General features: G+C 36.9%; 2 protein-coding genes across 8 annotated transcripts; one reads left to right on the top strand and one right to left on the bottom strand.

Annotated features, from left to right (window-relative positions):
• The first annotated feature begins 7,434 nt into the window (after window positions 1-7,434).
• LOC122719902 (juvenile hormone acid O-methyltransferase) lies at window positions 7,435-9,086 on the top strand. 2 transcript variants are annotated; one of them, XM_043946150.1, is made up of 6 exons: window positions 7,435-7,567; window positions 7,651-7,863; window positions 7,929-8,100; window positions 8,207-8,339; window positions 8,424-8,571; window positions 8,689-9,086. In XM_043946150.1, the coding sequence occupies exons 2-6, from the start codon at window positions 7,674-7,676 to the stop codon at window positions 8,883-8,885; spliced, it is 840 nt and encodes a 279-aa protein (XP_043802085.1). In that variant the 5' UTR covers window positions 7,435-7,567; window positions 7,651-7,673; the 3' UTR covers window positions 8,886-9,086. The 2 variants fall into 2 exon arrangements, with proteins under 2 accessions (XP_043802085.1, XP_043802086.1); XM_043946151.1 differs by having other exon boundaries at window positions 7,441-7,555.
• A 56-nt stretch (window positions 9,087-9,142) lies between these two features.
• Window positions 9,143-22,816, bottom strand: LOC122720056 (1-phosphatidylinositol 4,5-bisphosphate phosphodiesterase classes I and II). Of its 6 annotated transcripts, none has more exons than XM_043946487.1 (19): window positions 22,323-22,816; window positions 21,784-21,897; window positions 21,517-21,663; window positions 20,673-20,944; window positions 20,494-20,578; window positions 19,999-20,416; window positions 19,784-19,904; window positions 19,509-19,704; window positions 19,112-19,439; window positions 18,856-19,068; window positions 18,562-18,771; window positions 18,173-18,492; window positions 17,767-18,084; window positions 17,645-17,689; window positions 17,367-17,568; window positions 17,082-17,304; window positions 16,654-16,969; window positions 16,369-16,560; window positions 9,143-16,272 (listed from the first exon to the last, which is right to left on the bottom strand). In XM_043946487.1, exons 2-19 carry the CDS (start codon window positions 21,880-21,882, stop codon window positions 16,150-16,152), a joined length of 3,828 nt encoding a protein of 1,275 aa, XP_043802422.1. In that variant the 5' UTR covers window positions 21,883-21,897; window positions 22,323-22,816; the 3' UTR covers window positions 9,143-16,149. The 6 variants fall into 6 exon arrangements, with proteins under 6 accessions (XP_043802422.1, XP_043802424.1, XP_043802425.1 ...); XM_043946489.1 differs by having other exon boundaries at window positions 22,443-22,816; XM_043946490.1 differs by having other exon boundaries at window positions 22,652-22,816.
• Between the last annotated feature and the right edge of the window lie 428 nt (window positions 22,817-23,244).

Genomic DNA, 23,244 nt, shown 5'->3' with positions numbered 1-23,244 from the left:
GTTGGAAGAACGTCGAGGCGAGAAAGATTAAAGGAAAAAAGGAGGGAAGAGAAAGAGTGAAAAAAAGGGGGGAAACGAGACGGGGATCGGTCTCGATGGACGAGCGAAGAAAGAGGGGGGATGGAGGGAAAACGCGCTCCGAACTTGGTGTCCCGTGCTTCGGAAGAAAAATAGCGGCGGGAACCGCGTAATTTGAAATTCGATTAAACTGAATTGGCTTTACGGAATATGCGGGTAAATAGCGCGAAAGAATGAAAGGACGTTTGACGCTTTGGTCCCGACACTTTTGCCCGCCGTTTCCGCGGCCCGCGCTGCGATTTTATAAAGACGTCTCAACGAAGATTACCGGTATACGGGGCGAAAAATCAACCGGCACTCAAACCGGCGCGCCGCTCGTTTCCCCGCCACGGCGACACGAAGAGCGCTTTGATGAAACCAATTAGCTCGTTTTTAACGACGCGCCGTACGAGCCCTCCGGTTATAGGAGAGCGAGTAAAATGTCAACCCCCGAACTCCTCTCGATTCCCGTGGCCGGAGACGCGTACAGGTGTTACGGTAACCTTGACTTATAAAAATAAACGGCCCACGCGATTAACCGTAACGAACGAGCTTTAATCGCGCCTCTCCTGTTCCCACCGCTTCTAAAAATCCGCGCGAGAACGTACTTTCCATCATCGAATCGACATCGCCGTTTCGAATTCGAACAACGTTAATTAATTAAACTTCGCCTCTTCGAATTTGATCTGATCACTCTTCTAACGCGTTTCAAAAATATTCCCTCCATCGCCGAAAGAGTGAGAAAAAGAAGAAGAAGAAGAAGAAGAAGAAGAAGAAAAAGAGAAACGGAATGAAAAAAAAAAAGAAGAACGAGAGAAGAGAGAGAAAGAGAGAGAAGAGCGGAGCGAGGAGCGAGGAGGAGATAGCAGCCGCGACCAAGAGGGATGGTACGGATAAAGTAGTAGAGAGGGTAGTAGTGGAAGGCAGATTGCACGGCGGAGGGAAAAGAGGCGAGCGGGGAGGGAGGAGGAGGAGGAGAAGGAGGAGGAGGAGGAGGAGGAGGAGAGTTTAAGTGCTACCGAGTGTCTACCTCCTTGTGGGATCGAAGCCAGGACTCACTCCGACTCTCTATCCGTGTCTCTTTCTCGGATCGAAGCAAGGCGGCCCTCGCCCTCTCCTCCTCGTCCTGGTCCTCGTCCTCGTCTTCGTCCACATCGCCATTTCCCTCCCTCCCCCTCCCCCTCCCCTTCCTCCTCCGCGCCCCTCCCCCTTCGCCTGTCCCCGTCTTCGTTTTCCTCCTCCCCGGTCCTCTCCTCTCTCGACCTCTTCACGGCGCACAGACGTCCGTATACATCCACGTGCAAGCACACGGACAAAGACTCCGAGAGGGAGAAACTCCCTCTTTCCCTCGCAAATACGGAGATAGTGAAACGGGAATGGAAGAGGGAATGGAAGAGGGATGGAGGTCGGCGGGAAGAGGGAAATCTCGCCCGTTCCTTTCTCTCTCTCTCTCTCTCTCTGTCGGCTCGTCGGAAGCGGCACACTCTCTCCCGCTTTCTCCGTTCCTCCGTTCCTCTATCTAGCCGTTTCATTCGATGTATAGGTAGAGCGTGGGGCGTAACCAACCCCTCTAGAATCCGCATCGCGGCACCGACAGTCGGCATTCGTCGTGCCATTGGCCCCAACGACACTCGGAAACCCAATGGAAAGCGCAAATACGATCCCGACTTCCGGTCCGTGAAACGAATTCGGGAAACTCCCGATCGCGCAGGACTGCTCCCGGTTTCGCCTGCTCATCTCCGCGCGCTTTATATCCACCCCCTCGCCAAAGGGGGGAAGCCAGCTTCTTCTCTTTCCACACCGTCTCTTCCCTCTCTCTCCCATTGCTCCCTTTCGCCACACCTGTTCACAGTCACATTCGAATGCTGGAAACTCGACGATTGGCCGCGAGACAGGGGCCTCGGTTTCATTGGACGATCCCCGTTTTCCTGCTTCCACCGGAAAGCGGAAAACGTTCTTTCGTTCGTTTCGCCTGCCTCCTCGCGAAGCGGAGTCCTCCTCGGAAAGGAGGGAAAGGAGAAGGGAGGATTCGTGATTCGTGATACGGATAAGTGCATACGCGCTCGATTCGTATCGTATCGTATTGAACGGGCGAGGCGGCGTCAAGTATCGAAGTGGTATCGCCGCGATACAATTCGGACTAGAAGAAGGGTGGATGAATAATCGCGATACAATGGGGCTTAACCGTGGTATCCGTGATTGGCGGAGAAACGGTGGCCATTAATATCGGGACGATAAAGCTTCGAGATTGCAACGAGTTCGCCCGTCTAAAAATCTATTTCGAAGGATCCTCGAGATATAACAAATAAAATCATCTCGAATAGAAGGAGAAAGAGACACGATTGAAGGAAAATTTCATGGATCGATTTTTTTTTTTAACGCGAAAATAGGTAGATGCCGAAAGATGTCGGAAGTGTTGAATGCGATTGCGTTCTCTATCGATCCTGAAACAGAGTCTTCTTAAAGAGATGTAGCACTATCTTCGTACGAAATACAAAGCTGTATACGCCAACGTGTACAAGCCGCGCGGTCTTTAAAGGCATAGAGAAACGGGCATAGGTATTTTTATTCCGAACGGCGATACGATCGTTACGAACGAAGGAGATAATCTTACATCCTTCTCGCGATTTAACGTCGCGAGTTTTCATTTCTACGAAACTTTCACCGAAGATCGAGAAACTTTACTTTCCGTGGACGGAAAAGCTGGCTTCTTTCTTTTCGCGCGAACACAAAATTCGCGAATACAAAGACGCGGGGATCGAGGCGACGACAGAAATAACTCGGGAGGGACATAATTCTTTCTCGCAATTCCTCCGTTCGGACGGTCGCGAATTCCGAGCGAAGCGACACGGGGTCGCGAGACGAGGCACGGTATTGGATAATACCAGGGGCAGACGGGTTCTGCGAGAGAACCATCCATTTAAAATGTCTCCCTTAAATCTCCAACACCACCGGCAACCACTACCATCACCGCTGCCACCGCCACCATCTCCGTCTCCACCTCCACCTCCACCGACGCTACCGACTTTCACAGTAGTCGCCTCCAACCTCACCTCCCCCCTAACCTCCCGCCCTCCTGAGGGCCTCCCTCGCACAGCCACCGGTTTCTTCCACCCCTCACTTTTATATCCACCTAAATCCATCCATTTTAAATGACGGATATTTTCTCCGAGCGACTGTATGGATTTTCATACTTTCTTCGAAGGAGAGGAGGAAGCGTGCATAGAACGGGCGCGCCATTTGTCCCTTAATATTTTCGCGCGCACGATCAAGGGATGCTGTACTCCTCCCCTCTCCGATCCCTTTTAACCACCGAAACCCAACCTTTTTTTTCGTTTCTCTCGAAAATTCGATATCGAACGGTATCGTCGTCTTCCATTCGTAAAATGAAAAAGAAGAAAAGAGATCCTCTCCTCTCTCTCTCTCTCTCTCTCTCTCTCTCTCCGCGATCGTCCTATCTCGCTCCTTGCTCGAGATTATTCTTATTCTTTCTCTCGTGGCTGAAGAGACTCGGCTAGGTCGATCGAGGTGAAATTTCGAAGAGGAGGTGTCCACGAAGAATCGAGAGGTCTTGGTCGCCGACAATGCGCCATCGAACAATAGCAAAGTCAGAGAAGAAGAGAGAGAGAGAGACAGAGAGAGAGAGGTCAGCCGTGTCAACGCGCGAACGTAAGTGTAGAGAAGTCGCGGGAGGGCAAGAGGTGTCGCTCGTAGGTATCGAACGTATCATGTATTATTAATGCGGATGTCGTCAACCTGATTCCTTTCTCTTTCTTTTTTCTTCGTTTTTTCCTGTCCCGTCTCTCCTCAACCCGCGGAGAATCTAAATGCAGCGCGTGTAACGCTTACGTTACGCGCGCGACCGAAAATATTCATCGCCGTCCCCTCCCCCTTTCGTCTATGATTCTAATGGGTGGACGAGAGGATGGGTGAATAAGTGGACGGGTGGATGGCTCGCGTTCACAAAATTAACGGAAGGCGTGGATTCGTATCGTCGATAGTCGAAAGTGTGCGTTATGCACGGTCGACCGAATGCGGAAGGAACGTCGGGTCTCCGACGTCGAGGCTTCGAGAAACCAAGAACGAACGAGAAAGGGACGCCGCCTTCTTCCATTAATCTCGCGGCAATCGAAATTAGCATAATTGACGGAGCGGAGAATAGCGGCCTGTTCGACTCTGAAACGCCATCTCGTATAATCTGTCCATATATCTCACTCAGTGTTTTCCGATAAAGCACGCATCCGCGAGAGGACCAATCGATCCATGGACAATCGTCCACGACATTCAACGATCGTTCGAGAAATCGTTTAGAGTAGAGTCCCCTTTTTTTCTCTCTTTCTCTCTGTCTTAAAACAATAATGTTATTATTCGAAATTATTATTCGAAAATGTAGAAATCGAATCGAAAATCGGATATGGCTTTACCATCTCTTGAAAATCCCCTTCCACTCCCGATTTATCCTCCTTTCTCTCCTCTCTTCCTCCCTTATCCACCAACTCGCATCTTCTCGAGCAAGACGTATCGACACGGATTTTTTTCCGCGTCAGTCATTTATCAAAGCCGTTCGTTCTCTCTCCTCCGCCTCTTTCATTCGATACACGCGAACTTAGACGAGGATTTAGGCAAAGAGACGGCCACGGGGAAAGAAGGATGGGGGGAAAAAGGAGCAAGCGTTCCTCCCTTCTTTTTCTTTTTCGTTTTTCCCCTCTATCCGCCCTCCGAAAGGAAAAACGTTCCTTTCGCGGAAGATGAGAAAATCCTCGAATCTTACGTAAGAGAGTAATACTGGTAGTAGTAGTAGTAGTAGTAGTAGTAGTAGTAGTAATAGTAGTAGTAGTAGTACGGTGCTGATAGAACACTTTGAAAGAAAAGGTGAAAGAGGTCGCGAGCAAGAGGTGGTCTCTATCTATCATTGCCTCGCGGGTTTCGCATCCATCTTCCTTTTCCACCTCGTCCTACTGCCCCCGAGCCTCTTGCGCATCCTATCCTAACAGCCATACTGCGCCGTTATTCTCTCCATTTTCCGTCTTTTCTAACCCGATAATCTATCAAGAAGAATAGAATTGGAACGAAATCGCGAACAAGCGACGATTCCGCAATTGCTCCTCTTCCTGCAATCCTCTCTTCTATCGTTTCCAAAATAAAGAAGAAAGAGACAGGACGCATTGCGCGCGTTAACTTCTCGAAAAAAAGAAAAAAAGAAACTCACGGATGTTATTTAGAATAAAGGAAAATTGTTTAGCACGACACCTTGGTCTAACGAGGAAACCTAATCCAACATCTCGAGAGGGTCCAAGTTATGTTTAGGGTCCAAGCGTATGCAAATAGGTGGATACCGAGAGCGGCCGAGAGTGCAAATAAGTGGCAAACGGAAGATAAGCCCGAATCCCTGTAATCGATTGGAAGAAACTCGCTCCCGGTTTAATTTATCAATTATTACCCTCGGTGGAGAGAAAGGGTGCAGGATCGCGGGAACCGAACTATAAAAATAACGACGACACGTAGCGAAACACGCATGGCGGGAACCATCAACGAGGGTGGCTTTTAATCGAGCGAATAATACAATGTTTGCTCTGCGAAAAAATAACCACGGTTCAATTTCTTAATCGACGAAAGGAAACGAGATGACATTCAGTAGGGACAATCGGACAAATATTCGTACGAACGGATATAGGTGCGAACAGATGTTGCCTGGTTCACAAATTTGATTCGAATTGAAATCTGTTATTTTCGATGCGATGGATCTTAATCTTAAGATCTTTAAATTAAGATTCTTTATAATAATAATAAGAATAAGAATAAGATAAGAATAAGAGATTGTTACGATTCAAGTATATAATGAAATCTTATATAATAATCCATCGATAAGATATAATTTTAAAGATATAATTTAACGATGACGAAACACGATGCATGATCATTTTATATTTTTTTCTTCCCAATTTATGTGTCATTTAAAAATATTATCTCTTCTTTTGTGCGAACACGTGCGTCTAAAATATTCATTAACATAAATATTAAATTTATTATTATTATTAATCTAGTAGATAAATTTCCTGTTTATATTTCGATTAGAAAAATATAATGAGATTTATAAAATATTAAGACTTTCATTTATTTATCTTTATTCGTTTGATAATGCTAATGTTGTCATTTGCTAATTGTTTCATTTCTTTCGTAATCTTGATTTTTTCTTTTCTTTTTTTTTTAACAATATATCTTAAAATAAATCGTTATAAATATCGCTATGTTATATGTGTACTAAATATATGTACGTATAAATTATCAAAAATGAACGATGAGTTTTTTATTATAATGAAAACAAATTAATAAAAATAATGAATTTAAGTTTTTTTAAATGAGTTTCTAAATTTAAATGAGTTGTATATTGTATGCTAATGTAAACGATCGAAATTAAAAATTGCATTTTAAGTATTAAATCAATAGAAAGAGTAATTTATATCGAAATTATTAAAACGGAAATAACATCAATTATTAAGAATTTCGGATCTTCTAGAATTTCTAAATTGGTAATTCGATACGAAATTTTTTATTTGAAAATTATTCAAAGCATCGATTCAACTTGAAAAATTTATTCGAAATTTATCCATAAACAATTCTATCCAATTCCACATGTTTCATTAAACTGTACACGGATCGAGCTTGTTTAGAGATTCGTGAGTGTTCGGTAAAAATCGGACGATACCGTGCTTAGACGGCTACGAAAAACCGGCTACGACTACTCTCCCCTTTCGTCTTGGAACCAGCTTATTTCGCCCAATGCGAAAGGGACGCGAATCTTTCCTATCAAATTTCGCCATATTATATATATTCGGCTATGCTTCACGTGCATCGAAATGATAAAAATTCAACGTTTTTTTCTCGATAAGAAGAGATATCAAGAAAGGCGCGAGTGATAAATATTTTTAGAGAAATATTTTATTACCGAATTGTGAATCCACCTAACGATCCAAAGATATGTGTAAAATCGGGCAATAAAACTGTTGATATAAAATAGTTGTTCGAAACAAGGAAATGGATGTGTTCTTAAAAACATTCGAAAGATGATCGTGAAAGGGGTCGTTGAACTTTAAAACGTGACCATTGTTGTACGAGCTCTAGCCCCGGTCTTTCGATAGCAAAGCAGACGAAGAATTCGGATATTGAGGTAAGTATGAAGAGGGAGGGAGGGGAGGAGTCGAGAACAAGAGAAAGAAGAAAAGAAAAAACGGATGGGAAGCGGAGTGAAGGAAAGAAGAAGAAGAAAAAAAATAAAGTTGAGAGGTGGGAATAGTATGAAGAAAGCTATTTGTACGAGTCACCGAATATAAATACCAAAGTCGGATTGAATAGTGAGCAGTAGAAGAGTCGATAGTGCATCGAGTCGATTCATATCATATCATTCATTTTGACTCGTGCGCTGAAATTATATTTTTCTTTCTAATACATCTTATTCGCTTCCTCCATTTAGAATCTCTTCTCGCCCATATTATTCCGGGTAAAAGATATCGTTCGTAAATTAAAGATTATTTCTTAAATCGTTGTTTGTTTAGAAATTTAGAATCATATTATCTCAGAAATTTATATCTGCAGCGAAATAAAAATCACGTTTCAAGATGTTCTCGGATGTCGAGGAATACGTGAAAGCCAGCACGATACAATACCGTGACGCAGCACACATTATCGAGGAATTCGCGCAAGAGATGTCCGAGATGAAAGGGAAATGCTTGGACATAGGTTGCGGACCTGGAATAGTTACCAAAGAACTGATCTTACCAAACTTGTCACCGGAAGCTAAACTAGTCGGTAAGGGAAATTAAGAAAAGAACGATCGAAAAATCGAAATATCATTCGTTAATATGTTTTGTTAGGGATGGATATATCGAAACCGATGATCGAATATGCGAAAAAGATGTATCACGACGACGAACGCTTATCATTCCAGTTGCTGGACATCGAGACCATGGATTTGCCCAAAGACACATTCGATCAATTTAACAACGTATTGTCCTTTTATTGCCTTCACTGGTGCCAAAACTTTCGGTATTCTTCTACGATTTCATCTTCCTCTGCTTTAATTTAATTTGTCTTTATTTAATTTTATCGAATGGTGGAATTTAATAATGTCTCGCACGATCGAATTCATCAGGAAAGCATTCGACAATATTTACAAATTGCTGCGGCCAGGAGGAAAAGGATTGTTTATGTTACTTTCGTGGAACGAGGGTTTCGACGTCTACAAAAAATTGTACGCGAATCCTCGATATAGACCATATATGCAGGTAATACGTTTAATATAAAATACAATCGATCGTCGATAATAGATCGATTTTCAATTAATCACGCTTGAATCGATCTTGTCAAAGGACACAGAACGTTACATACCTGTTTTCCATGAATGTAAAGATCGCCGGATAAATCTAAGAAAAATACTGGAAACCACAGGTTTCGAGATTCTGCATTGCAGCGAAAGAGAAAAGACCTACGTTTTCAAGAATTCCGAAATCATGAAAAGTAATTCATATATAATACGTATATTTATATAATTTAAAAAAAAAAAAAATTGAACAACCTAACAATCTAAGATTAACGACGAGACAAAAATATTGAATATTGAAATTATTATTGCAGATCATATAATTGCTATTAATCCCTTCATATCACGAATTCCCAATACTCTTAAAAAGGAGTTCGAGGATGAAATAACGCGCGAAGTAGTGAACATGAAAATTCAATTTTTGAACAAGAACGAGAACGGTGAACAAGAATACAATATATTGGACAGATATCAGATTTTTGTAACGTATATAAGAAAGCCTGTATGTTGAAAAATTCATTCAAAACGTGTTATTCTCAGTCACGTCTCATAAAAATGGAATAGAATAAGTATATTATCATATTGATTGTCATCAATGAAACATATTAATTCTCTTATAACTTCATTTTTTTAATGTAAAACATGTTAATTCTCTTGTAACTTTATTTTTTTTTGTAATGATCATATAAATTTGTCATTAAACAGGCAGGGGAACATTTGAAAAGGAAAATAAAATAATTGAATAATGGAGTATCATGTCATCATTTCTACAACACTAAACTTTATTTATTGTACGCTATATCTTTGATTTTACAATACGGTACAGCCATTTATAGAATATCGTTAAAACTCATATATATATATATATATATATATATGTGTGTGTGTGTGTGTGTGTGTGTGTGTGTGTGTGTATGTATATATATATATATCGTCGTACGGGTATAAGTGGATTTTTTATTATTTTTGTTTTTTTTTTTCTTCTTTTACTGTGTGCTTACGATATCCATAGAGGGAGTAACAATTTTTACTAATGCTTCTTTCTAAAAAATACACCCAAGTTTATAAATCGGTTGAGAAACCGTCGACATCGACGCGTTTCGGTACATTACACGTTTCCTCGAGTTCCGACGAAACTTTCATCACTTTGTGCTTCCGCGATTGGCGAAAATTCGCGTGTATATATTTATACTCGTTTCTCCCGAGAAGAACGGTACCGAAACTCTAAATGGAAGCGACTCGAGATACTAGTACGTTTCGCGATTACTCTTCCCTTCAACTTTCCCCATATCACATCCCAAAAAACTGAACTGTCACGGATCACGCACAAAGTTTCAACGTGCAGCTTGCCTACCACGTTGTTCCTATATCGCATATACTATCTAGAACATGGACTTATTATTCAAGCGAGAAACAATGTAAATGCGTCGAAATCGAAAAATATCCCGAAATATAGGAAAACAGTCCGAAGGGGGAACGTTAATCGGTAAACTCGCGGCGATGATGGCGCGCGCTATTCGACAGAAAGGTTGAAACGTATATACGTACGTGTGTAAAAAACGGCTCAAAAAATTCTTATCGTTACGGAAGATCTGCGCGAATTTTCACCCCCCGACGACGTGGTCGATCGACGCGTGAACAACTAGCGAAAACGGAGGACTGGCTTGGAAGGTCAACGAACGAAGTCGCGCCAAGCGAATCTCCCGATAATGATATCAATAAATCGCGGGGGAGGATACATCGATACATCGTGAGAGACGAACACAGAACACGGATAATTGCGCAAAGAAGCGAAGACAACGGAACACGTCCGATGCGAATCAACACCGCACGTTGTATCTCGCGTTCCATGGATCAATACCTACGCACGGATATTTCGCGTAGGTATTGTACAGCCAGCCATCGATCAGAGATCGTATTCGTAGCCGAATCGATGATTGCCACGTCCTATCTGCAACGTCCGATTCGAACAGTCAGATTCAAAGCTGTTTTCTGATTTTCTCGCGTGCCAATTCCCTAAAAAAAACGCCAGTTAAATGTATCTTTACGAGATATTACACGTACCATTAAAGGAAATCAAGTAGATAACGCGTGATACTTGTACGAGCATGGCAGAATTCGAGCCTGATCGTTCAGATGCGATAGCAGCCGTAAGAGAATATCATGGAACGTCGGATACGGAAATGTATACGTATATATGGCGAAGAATGGCCGAGGGCAAGGCACGAGTAAATCAGAGTCGAAACTCAGAATCGATACGGCTTAATGGATTTTCTATTTACGATTGAACACCGAATACTTTCATAATCAAGAAATACATTGAGCTCCGAGGTGAAGAGATTCAAAATCTAGATAGAAAACCGATCCGCTAAACGTCGGGCAAAATTACTCACATCCGATCCAATCCCATGCTCATCTAAGAATTTTAAAAGCGAAATAACGGTTTGATCGCAATTGCTTCGTGTCGATGCGTATGTTGTTACAAAATACTGCGAAAAATCGAATTTTCGTAAAAAATTAAATTGCTGCGTTAAATCAATTAACGCGCGGCGACTGTATAAAGTAGCTTAAAATATGTATCGGGATAAAATCTTGAGAACGTTACAACGAATAATCCTCCCCTGGCCGGTCTAATGTGGAAACGACTCGTAAATTACGGTTAATAGGTACGCACGGCCAATTAACAATAACCGAGGAAAAGGCGAGGAAATAACTCGTGGACGACCGAAACCCTTCATTTTCTCGGTATGTTGCGTGACGCTCGACGAAAGGAATCGACCGTACCGCGGCATGGAGAGCAACCACGAGGGAAAACAAACTGCGCGCGACACACAAGCTGTCGTTCTAATTTGCGGAAGAAAAACGCGGTTATGCCTCCACACCGCAAACGGATCGAGCGTTATTAATCGTCCGTAAATATTCCGCGGCGATCGATACCGCTGCTTCTTACGCGATACGAAGGGAACAATAAATTTAGCTCGAATAGCTTTCCAAAGGATAACCGGTAAATGAGAGTAAAATATCGGTCAACTCAACTGTTTCAAACATACAAAGCTAATCGTTATGATGCCGTGATGATCGCGTTGCTCCGTGTCCTCGCATCCAACTACGCTCTAAATCGTTTTAAAATGGAAGGCAAGAATAATTCTGACAAGATATAATAATGTTTGGCAAGATTAATCATCTATGCGTATGACAATAGAAACACTTTACTCGATAATTAAGAAAAAGACCGTGTGAACGATAAAATAACCATTGAGAAAATTGTAAGGACGAATCAGCTCGATAGAATGAAAAATCACATTGAACATCGAAGAGCATTCGAAGCATCGAAGAATTGACAAATTTGACGATCTAAAAAGAATGGCTTGTTTTCGAAGATTGATATTTGAACGCGGTCAAAAAGCATCCCGTTCTCCCATATTTGCTTGTATTTCACGCCTCGCCTTACATTTCTCTAGAATAAACCATTCACCACGGGAAAACATCAGACCGATAGAAGAATCGAGTCAGGTACGAAGAATCGTTGTTTTACATGAGATCTTTGTTGTGCGGAAGCCGAATAATTATACGGTATCATAGAAAAAGATTGGGCGTGATAGAAATTTTGTTTATTCGCGCGAGACGTCTGGACAGTATCAGCGAAATTCGCGGGAAAAAAAAATCGATTACCTTTCGAGAGGAAATTGATTTCGAAAGGAACGTGAGCGACGCCAAATCTCCACGATCCTTGATAGGCCGTTTCAATATTACTTACAATTTACATTTGCAATGTGTATCTACGTATGATCCGTATCCGTTGTCGCGTCTCTTTTAATCGAAATCTTGATAAAGAGTATTACTCGATCAATCGTGGCCGTTATACGACGTCCGATACGATTCAGCAAGTTTCGCGATTTCTTTTTAACGTAGGTTACGCGACAACGTTATCGCACACGAATAACACAAAATTAGTCTCGCATTAAATCTATGAACAACGACTATACTAGTACTGCCACCTTTTCGCTATTCTACTTATTAATAACATCAACAGCAACAACACATAATATATATCAACATTAATATAATATTTGTCCTCGTAATCTAGTTCTTTCTTATAGTTATATATTACGTGTGTAATATACATAATGTTCGAACACACGTATGTTAGCAAACGCATATATTCAGATGATTTTTCGAAGACATGAATATATGTACGTATTATGCATATTACAGGAATATAGGAAGAGGACGAAAAGACGTTCGTCCCAAGCGAATTACGCGACATCTGTATAGTATGGAGCGCGGAGAAAAAATATATATATATATTCGAAGGAAATGCATCGCGCGAGTCGAACCTGACTCGATATTGTATCTCGGAGAATTTTTGCACATCAACTCACGCCTTAAGAAAATATCAACGGTAAGCGCGAGACCAGAATGTTTGCGGCGAAACTGTAAGTACGAATAATCGAAATGATTTCGCACGACTCGCGGTACGCTTATAATCGAGGAACAGATTCTTCACGATTCGATTATACGTAAAACGTTTCGCTATCGACTATACAAGCGTTTAAAGAAATTCACGTCCACGCATCGCCACGATATCTCTATATCTTTGTTGACAATCTATCGAATATTGTGCTTTCCATTGAATCGCGAGAATCTCCAGGTGCACCTTCCCACCTCTTCTTCCCCCGCCCTATTGAACCCGTTTGGTATCGCAAAAATCAGCGATGCGAAAGACGTGCATCGTTGCGACTAAACGATCGGAAAAACATCGACACATGTATAATGTATATATACGAACATTACATATATGTGTATGTATATATATATATTAATATATATAAACTTCCGATAATCTTGTACGACTTAGCATAATGTACTATTGATTTCTTTCGTGTCGGAACGCTATAGGTAGTCCAAAGGCTACCGCTACTTAATTAAATTATATTCGCTTACACTTACATTATTTCATCTTTTAATAGATTATCACTGTTTCTCTCCCGAGTTAAATGTTCTCATCAATCGAGTCCACCGCAACATACAATCTTTCTTTTCCTTCTCCTCTTAGATGAGGAAAGATGGTAACTTGTCGAGAAATGCAATCACGATAAATCAGCATAAACTTAAAGAAATGGTAACTTGTCGTGTACGATCGTTTTCATTCGGATGAATGTCTAAAGTTAACGTTTAAATGGACATGCTTAACTATTTAATACTAAACTGATCCCTTTCAGCCAGATATGCAACATACAATTTAAATATTCATCCTACGATAACAAAAATGCAATATTTTGTGTATAAATTAAATATTCGGTTATTATGAAATTCGAGAGATTTAAGATGCATTCTCTGCATATTTATATAGAACAATCTTGCAATTTTCGCTATCGTTGGTATATCTTCATAATCGCACGCATATTCTCTTTCAATCGACTAATTAAAATCACTCGCATATATTACCAGAAAATTCTATATCTTGAGAAAACAATATATACTCAATCCATACATCGTTGGTTGCATCGACTTATCCAAATTGCAAGTACAATAAAAAAATTTCAGAAAAATTATTACTTCTAAATTATCTTTGCATATAAAATTACGTAAAATGAATGAATAAAATAGAAGTATGCAACACGTTTAATCTAATTTCGCAAAATCGGTTTGAAATAAAATAAATCTAAATGCCAACAAATTATGCGAACGTTCATTATTCTCAATAATATTTTTATAAGACACACAGAAAATCGTACATCGTTATATAAAAGACATCTTGTTAAATAAATAAAGTGATAAAAATGGTGATAAAAATGATAAACAATAAACAATAGTTTATCAACGATTTAGGATCGAGTTCAGTCTCCAAATCGAAGGGATTGATCCGCTCGTAACCCCTCGGCACAACATAAATGACGATAGTATTATAATCGCAAAGGTACTCCTTTTTTTTTTTATTCACATTGACCATGATTACGCTTTACTTACGTACATGCATGTATGTATATGATGTACGTATATTTGTGTGCGTATGTGTATATATACACATATTGCATATCGTAATATGATATATCAGTGGTGAGCACGAATCATCAATAAAATACGTTTTGTAAAAGCTCGCGATTCTCGATACTTCCGGCGTATCTCAACGATTGTTTACGAAATAAATTAATAGGATGAATCACACGAGAAAGATTTACAATGCGTAAATGTATGATTTTTAAACCTAAATTTATAATAACTATTAAGAATATATATATATATATATATATATATATATATGTATATATATGTATATATATTAAGATATATGTATATATATACATATATGTATAAACACATATGTATAAACATATATGTATAAACATATATATATATATATATATATATATATATATGTATGTATGTGTAATATCGAGTTACTTAAAATATCGTACAATTAGAAACAACAAGGACAATGTTACGATGTAACATTTTTGATTGTCTTCCTAAAAGAGGCTCGCCCCAATCGTTTCGCCCCGGCCTCAAAATAGCCGCGCGGTACAAAAACGCTAGAAACGTTCGTATTAATATTTAATTTCCGTTTTTTTCTTCTTAGTTTTTTTTTTTTTTGGATTTTCTATATACTCTTTCTTTATACAATACAGTCACTTTATCATTCACGATACGGACTATTCAAAAAATGTCTTTATACGGAGTACTTTCAGTCAAAAATATATCAAATCACGCATACGCCCATTCGAATCATAAACTTTCCGCATTCCTTATTCTAGGCCAAAAAAATTTTATTCTCGTTAACGAGTACTTCCTTCATCGTTACATTTCGAGTCCAGCAAAATTCGACCGATATAGCAATCATATTTTTTTCATATTATAAACAACCCGAGTATCCTGAAACGCGATTTAGCATCGACTTGTTAATTAAATAACATCTTATACATATAATAACAAGATTAAATAGTAGCACTTAGAAACATTATTCTTATTTAGAATCGTGTACCTCGCCTACATATTCTTTATTCTCAATTTCCAAAATTTCATTGACTTTTAAAACGGAATTTTTTAGAATCTCGACATTGGCGGCGATGGTCTCGAATGTAATGAGAAGAGTGCGTTTAATACTGTGCGTAAGTAACATCAAATCAAAGTAGAAAAAAAAGAGGAAAACTCATTTTCTATCTTTTCAAACGCATAGTTTCAATGTTACTTTCCATGTTGAGATCAAAATGGTGTTCCCGCATGCGGAGAGAATCAATCGATTAAACATATGTATTTGACCAACATATGTTACTAATCTTTCAAGAAATAAGAACTTTGAATAAATAGAAAATATCATAAAGGTTCATACGATAAAATTCATATATTCGAACGCACTTATCTGTAATAATCAGTTGCTTATCAGATCATTTAAGTCTTTTTAAAAGAGATTCGATACACACAAAACATTTATCAAATGCTTTGTGTATATAATAATTATATTTGATGACATTCTATTTCTCGAAATTATACATCACTTCATAAATGCTGCATTATATTTTGCAAAAAAGACATTTTTGATAGTGAATAAAATTATTTTAGTTAAAACACAGGTAACTGCGTAGATTTTATGAATTACTTATCATTACACCGCCACTGTGACTCTCTTTTGTTGTGGAGAAGCAACACATAATCCATTACTATCAACTTTCCAAATGGATACACATTTTTGGCAGAAATAGTTTACTGCCTTGAATTTGTTTTACTCCAAATCATATTACCATAAGATATCGATATTAAATTATAAACTATATCAGTCAATATGTATTTCCACTAAGTGATTCCGGCATACCAGTTCCGCCGGATGGCGACAAAGATAACTCTCCACTCTCATATTTACTACATCGACTACTATATTCTGCCATTAGAGTAGCTTTAACCTGAAATATAAAGAAAAATCCATCGCATATTATATTGAAAAATTACTATATTATACAAAAAAAATTGATAATTCTAAAATAATATAAGATTCATACCTTTGCTCTTTCTGCTTCTAATCTTTGTCGAACTTCTTCATGCTGTCGTTCGAGTTCTGCTCTTTTTTTCTCGTAAATTTTTGTTAATCGTGTACATTCATTTACACCTTTTTCAACAGTTGATTTTGCAACCTCCCTCTTCATACGATCTAATTCAGCTTTATCTTTATGCACTTTTGCTAGTTGTTTCACCTATAGTTAAATAAATATTTCTTATTATAACTCATAATTACTCATACATAATTAAAAATATATTCTAAAATAGGAATAATATAAAAAACATACTTCTCCATGTCTTGTAGCTTGAAGTTTTCTCATAACATCGGCAGTTTCTCGCTCTAAAAGTACTCTCAATGTTTTTAATTGATTGGACTGAGAAGTTTTCATTACTTTTTCCAAAGTTGCAAATAAATTTTCATAGTATTTTTCCTGAAGTTCTCGTTCTTGTTGTACATGAGCTTTACATACGGCTAACAAACGTTCACTCTGACTTCTAGGTAGTCCTTTTGGAGTTCCACCATTTCCTTCACGGTTTTCAATATCTGTGCATTCTGACGTTTCTGCTAAAGCTAATGTACTCAATCCTACTTCACTTGAAAATCTATATATAAAGAATATAAAGAATATAAAGATATACATATAATCATATACATAATTATGTTATAATTATATATAATTATGTTATAATATATTTGTGAAAATCAACAACTTACATATTTCTACTTGACAACCGTTTCACTAATTTATGGCTCACATAGAATTTCGATTTATGCTTTTCACCATCGATGGATCCTTTTTGCGTTTGCATCCTTAATTTTTCTTTTTCATGCTTTTTTCGCAATGATTCAAGCTTCTTCTCGAGCTCTATTTTCTTTTCTCGAACAAGTTTATTTTCCATTAATTTTTCTAAAGATTCGGCCACTATTTCATCGCTCACTATAACATAAAAAAACTAATTATGCAATCCAAATAATACATAATAAATAATTAATACATACTACCACTGATATTGACTGAACTTTTATTTGTAGAAGCATCAACGACTTGAACTGTAGATGTAGGAGTTCCATCCTCGTTATCTTGTGTATCAGACATATTTATCCCAGCAATAGATGGCCTACCATGAATATTTGTAGGTGGTGGTACAAGTGGTGATAATTCACCCACAGATTGTAATCTTTTCGTTTTGATTGTTTCCTCCTAGGACAATATATTTAAAAATATATATAAATATATTTATATATCTATATTGAAATTTTTTAACCGATGAACTTACTGTTGGTTTAGAAGAACTTGCTCCTTCACCAACTTTGGGTTTATCCTAGAAGATGTTAGTATGCATTTGTTAGTAAATTAATGAGTTAGTAATAAGTAAATTTCTAACGTTTCAAATCTTACATTAATTTCCTCTGATGGATCTTCTGAACCGTCTGTAAGAACTGACAACTGTTTTTCTCTTTTTTCTGTTTCACTTTGATATTTAATTGGATTTGCTAAAGCTTCAGCAAGTTCGCTCAATCCATCTGGGACATAATCTTTTACAATTACATGTAAAAATAAATTTGCTAATGATAATGGTTGACCACATTCTGTTCTAAGAGCAACATGTCGATAACCTGGACATAATCCAACTACGGGTAGCACTCTATGACCAATTAAACGTCCTGATTCTTCATATGCAGCAATTCTAATTGAAGCAAGTTCAGGCAAAACTACCTAATAAATATATAAAGTTTTATCACATATAGATAGATAATAGTTACAAAATATATGCTATCAACTATATAAAAATATGAATTCTCACTTTTTTAAATATAAAAGGTTCCTCATCGTAAACAGGATTGATTCCATTGTTCGGAACAATTTTTGTGCGAAATTTTTTTCTCACTGTATCTGCTGGTAAACCATACATATCTACTTCTATATAAGTACCCACTCTTTTGTCTGTTAAAAATTGAGCTGATATTACGTGTATATGAACCGTTCCCGCTATAATACCATCTACTGTCGATTCCGCAAAAGGATCTAATCGTTGATCCTTTCGTCTCATGAATTCTGGTTTCAAGAGATAACCACAACGTTGATTATATTCAAAAATTCCCAAATTTAATTGCATCGCAAGATCTAATGCAAAAAAATATTGAATATTAAGTAAATTTCAGAATCAATATAAAATAAATTTAAAATACATACCAAGAGTTTGATAATTTAATGCAACCAGCTGACAACCTGCATTCCAAAAGACTTGAGGCATGAAATTACTAGAATCGAAACGTGTACCTGCTGGATATACTCTTGATAATTGATGCTTATTATAATTTACAAATTCTAATGGTCTTTCTTTTAAAAGTGTTGTAGCTTGTTTTTCATCAAATGATGACATTTCATACATTCGATTTTTTTCTGTAAAAATCAAATAATTTTCATCAAATAATTATAAATAAAAAAAATAAATTTAATAATTGATATTGATATATTAATGCATACTTTCAGCTGATTCAAAACTGTTAAAATGAACAGGTTGCACATAATTAACTAAAGCTGAAATTTCTGCTCCAGCTTCTGTTTCTTTGGCGTTAGGTGCTACTTTATCAGGTGCAGGCACTTTATCAACCATTCTTAATTTAATATCCTCCACATTTGATTCATCCTCTTCTGTAGTCGATTCTTCTTCTTCATCTAAAAATAATAAATTTTTCTCTAAATATATTTTTAATACACAATTATGTAATTTTTTGCTAACCTTCATCATCCTGAGTACTATCCTTGCTACTTTGTCTTTGCTGTAACATCGGAGGATGTGAAATATCTCCATTTCCGATCTGTTGACCATTATTATCAACTGCTTCAGCATGAGAAACAATATCTGGCGGCGGTCCATTTTCTCCCTCCGCAACTTGATTTGTTACTCCATTATCTTCATTTTCTCGTGCTTCCTCTTCAAATTCTGTTGCCGGTGTCTGTTGCTTTTTTTTATGTTTTTTATGATGATGATGATGCTTTTTTTTATTTTTAATTATAATCTTGCGTTTTAATAAAGATGGAGGTGGTAATTCTTGTCCTGGTTCCAACTAAGTAAAATATATTAAAGAAATGAGATTAAAAATAAAATGTTATAAATATAAACATATCAAAAATACCTTATGAGATTCAAGAGGAGCATCCAATAACATTTCTCCAAATAATTCTCTACAATATTGAGCTATCTTAGCTTGCTGTCTTGGATTGCAATGATTTTCAAAACTAAGAATAACAGGATATTCTGATGTTTTAAAAGCACTTTCAGCAATTGCTTCAATCACATCTCGTGCATATATTTCAGGTACAAATGTATATCTAGAAAATATTTCTAAAGAAGCAGGCAGAATACATAATTTTTAATATAATTAATTATTTTATTATAAAATAAAAATACCCGTGAACAATGACAGGTTCTTCAAATTTTCCATTCCAAAAGTCCAATTCTACACATCGGCAACCAGCAAGCAGACATTGACGATATATTTCGACGGAACTTTTTCCAGTAAGTTGATGTCCTAAATATATATTTAAAAATACAAATATATATTTAAAAATACAAAAACAAATTGCATAATCAATTAAAAATAGAAAATCATAAAAGTGATGTACCTGTTAAGTATGTATTGTGACTAGAATTTATAAAGTAATGCGCAAGCGGTTGGTCCATGTCATCTGATAATTCAAGTTTCGATAAAGCCACGATTGGGTTATCCTCACTCATCAAATATCTCAAAAATCCATCGAAACTTAGCTGACCCCGATTTGCATTATATTTATTTGGTTCATATTGACTTATAATATCCTTCGCTCTCGCTTCATTTGCATAAGGATACAATATTTCGTTTAAACGGGGATCTCTTTGAGTTTTATTCAAAAAATCAACAAATTGAGTTACAGACATTAGCCTACGCTTATTATTGCCTACGATGCGTTCGAAAACTTTTTCAACATCCGATCGTTGAGTAAGAGATTTATAAAAGTTGAAAAAATCTTCAAATTGAAATTTTTGTAACGATATCACATCATTCTAAAATAAAAAAAAAAAGGTAATTTTTATAATAACAAGAATGTCATTTTTACAAATGCACAAATGTTACAACTCACTTTTCCAGATGGAAAACCAGAAATATCAAGTGCTTTTTCGACTCGTTTACGATCTTCTTTGTTTTGCGTAAACATTCTTATAATACTAAATAATAATATAGAAATTTATTTATGTATTCATGTTTAATTTACATATATTCATATATAGATACAAATTAAATTTATACAAATTTACTCACTTCTTAACAGGTATTTTTCCTGATTTATCAGCTGCAAGTGTAAGTTTGGTATGTGCTTTCTGCAAAAACATAGTTGTACTGATGTTTAATAGAGATAGATTATATGCAAGCTGAAAAATTTCTTCTGTCCAATGTTTTGCAACTTCTGCACGTGTTGTACAGAAGTTAATAAAATTCATATTGACAAAATCAGATCCATAACAAATTGTTACTGTTTTCTCTTCTAAAGAATCTTGAGAACCCATTGTCACAAGATATCTCAATTTGGGATCCTGAAAAAGCATTTCTTATTTTAAAAAAGATGACAAAATATGATTTTAATATAGAGATATCAGTAATATTTATTCATATGAAATTAATTTATTCGTGTAATGGAAGTAACTATAACTTATATTATAATAAGCTACTAGTATAGATTGGAACTACAATGTTACTTTACAAAATGATTATTGATTTATAGGAAAATGAAACAGATAAGAACTGCTCTGCTTCCTATACAACTAAGAATATTTCCATTGTGTACAAAGATAGGTGTGACTGAAAAAAATGAACTACATTGAGGACATAAAGTAGGTAATATTCTATTTATAGATTTGTCAATAATTATCATGTGGTGGTGCTGTGCGTCATTAGCAACCACGCAAAAGAATGATATAATTATAAAAAAGAACATCTTCATTTCCAAATATTTACACCTAATACACATTAATACAACTAATAGAACGTTTAACTAAGTTTATTCTTTTCTATGATATTAACAATAATAAACTCATCTAAATTTTACAATGAAAAATTCAAATACAATTATATTATACTGAAAAAAACAAAAAAAATAATTTAATACCTTTGGTACTTTAGCATATTTTCCAGTTCTAGTATCTCTTATTACAGCAATATCCAACATTTCCATTTCATTATGTTGATCCACCCAATGCAGGTAAAATCCAAATTTATCGACTCTCAATGTTACTGGAGTTGCTATACCAGAATCCTACATAGAAATATGAATAAAACTAATCATCATGCACATACAACAACATAGCTTGTTACTTAAAATTTAATACCATCTAAAATATTCTGCTATAATAATAATTTGGTATATAACTCATACCTCATCCCATTTGATGAATTTTTCTCCCTCTTGTAATTGTTGAGACACTTCAATAGGTCTAAATTGCACGACACTACCTGCTGTCTTATTACCCGCCATCCTGCCTGAAGGATACTGCGAGTAATTTGGTATAGAGACAATATTATTTCTTAGCACGAATGCACTAATAAAGAAGCAAGCAATGCAGGCTGATTGTATCAATGACAACAATAACAAGCACAAAGACGTTGATAGCCACAGTAACAATGACAATGATGTCAATGGCTATAACGAAAACGACGTCGATGATAACGGTAATAAAGGACAAAACGATGAGGGTAATAACGACGTTAACGACAGCAATGGCACCAGCAATAATAATAACGACGACGACGACGACGACGACGACGACGACGACGGTAACGATGACGATGACGATGACGACGGCGACGACGACGGTGGCAGCGGTGACGACGGTAGCAGCGGTGACGACGGTGACAGCGATATAAGATTCATCGAGATTTTCTTATGCATTAAACGCACCTCATGAACCACCTTACCTTGACAGGTATTGTTGTTTGATCATCCGTAATGAAAGATGTAACCGTATTTCGACGTCGATGTCGTCGTCGTCGCCGTCGTCGCAGAATTCTGACAGGTATCGTCTTATAAATACCGACAATAAATACGTAAAGTTTTTGGTGAACACGTCAGTCCCGGTTAATTAAACGTTTTGAAGAAAAAACAAATCATTGGATTGCCAAATCACTGTCTGGTATTGCGATGAAAATTAAAAGAACAGTTTAACACATATGTCCCACGGTAAAAAGAGCTTGCAATTGATATGCACCGCAAAAGTTTTCGTACTTCTGAGCACTCGCGCACTCACTTGGTCCAGAAGAACATTCTTCCGCGCGCCGTACCGAAGATATTCCGAGCAAATCCGAGCACCGCTACCCGTCACCCGTCATCCGTCACCCGTTACCCTCGTCGCCAGGAGGCGCTCAAACTGTTTCACAAATTATAAAAGAACGTATTACACGTGCGCTTATCGCGCTCAAATTGATTTTAAAGCGAACTATGATATTCATACCATAATACCATTACTGTTTTTATGCTTTTCTTAACGCTATTTTGATCCTATAATTATCCATAAATAGTTTTTTAATTATTTATTATAACTGTGACCTTTCTTTTAAATATTATCAATTTTATTTGAAAGTAATCAATTTAAAATTAATGATTTTTAGTAAATTTTGACACTAATTCTAATTTTACTTTAAAATAAATATTTTACTTTAAAATAAATAATATATTCTCAATATACAAAAAAACTAATCAACTCTTTAAATTCATAAAGTCGATTTAATTTTATACTGCAACTATTAAAATCGATTCAATTTAGTCTAACGATAGATAAACGATAGATCATTAAATATTTTATTACATTTTAATGATAGTTGAATATCCTATCTAAATTAT

This window comes from Apis laboriosa, unplaced genomic scaffold (genome assembly GCF_014066325.1).
Source record: "Apis laboriosa isolate Shangri-la unplaced genomic scaffold, ASM1406632v1 scaffold9_cov152, whole genome shotgun sequence".
Classification (NCBI taxonomy): Eukaryota; Metazoa; Arthropoda; class Insecta; order Hymenoptera; family Apidae; genus Apis; species Apis laboriosa.
Note: the sequence above shows the minus strand (reverse complement) of the source record. Positions and strands in the feature narration are given on the sequence as shown.

Bases quoted from the DNA above. Each gene is read 5' to 3' on its own strand.
- LOC122719902 (XM_043946150.1), top strand. From the start codon at position 7,674: ATGTTCTCGGATGTCGAGGAATACGTGAAAGCCAGCACGATACAATAC. The intron at 7,864-7,928 runs GTAAGGGAAATT...ATGTTTTGTTAG, and splicing joins ACCGGAAGCTAAACTAGTCG to GGATGGATATATCGAAACCG. The intron at 8,572-8,688 runs GTAATTCATATA...TTATTATTGCAG, and splicing joins GAATTCCGAAATCATGAAAA to ATCATATAATTGCTATTAAT.
- LOC122720056 (XM_043946487.1), bottom strand. From the start codon at position 21,882: ATGGCGGGTAATAAGACAGCAGGTAGTGTCGTGCAATTTAGACCTATT. The intron at 19,905-19,998 runs GTACATCACTTT...ATATATATTTAG, and splicing joins TCACAATACATACTTAACAG to GACATCAACTTACTGGAAAA. The intron at 18,085-18,172 runs GTGAGAATTCAT...TATATTTATTAG, and splicing joins AACCTTTTATATTTAAAAAA to GTAGTTTTGCCTGAACTTGC.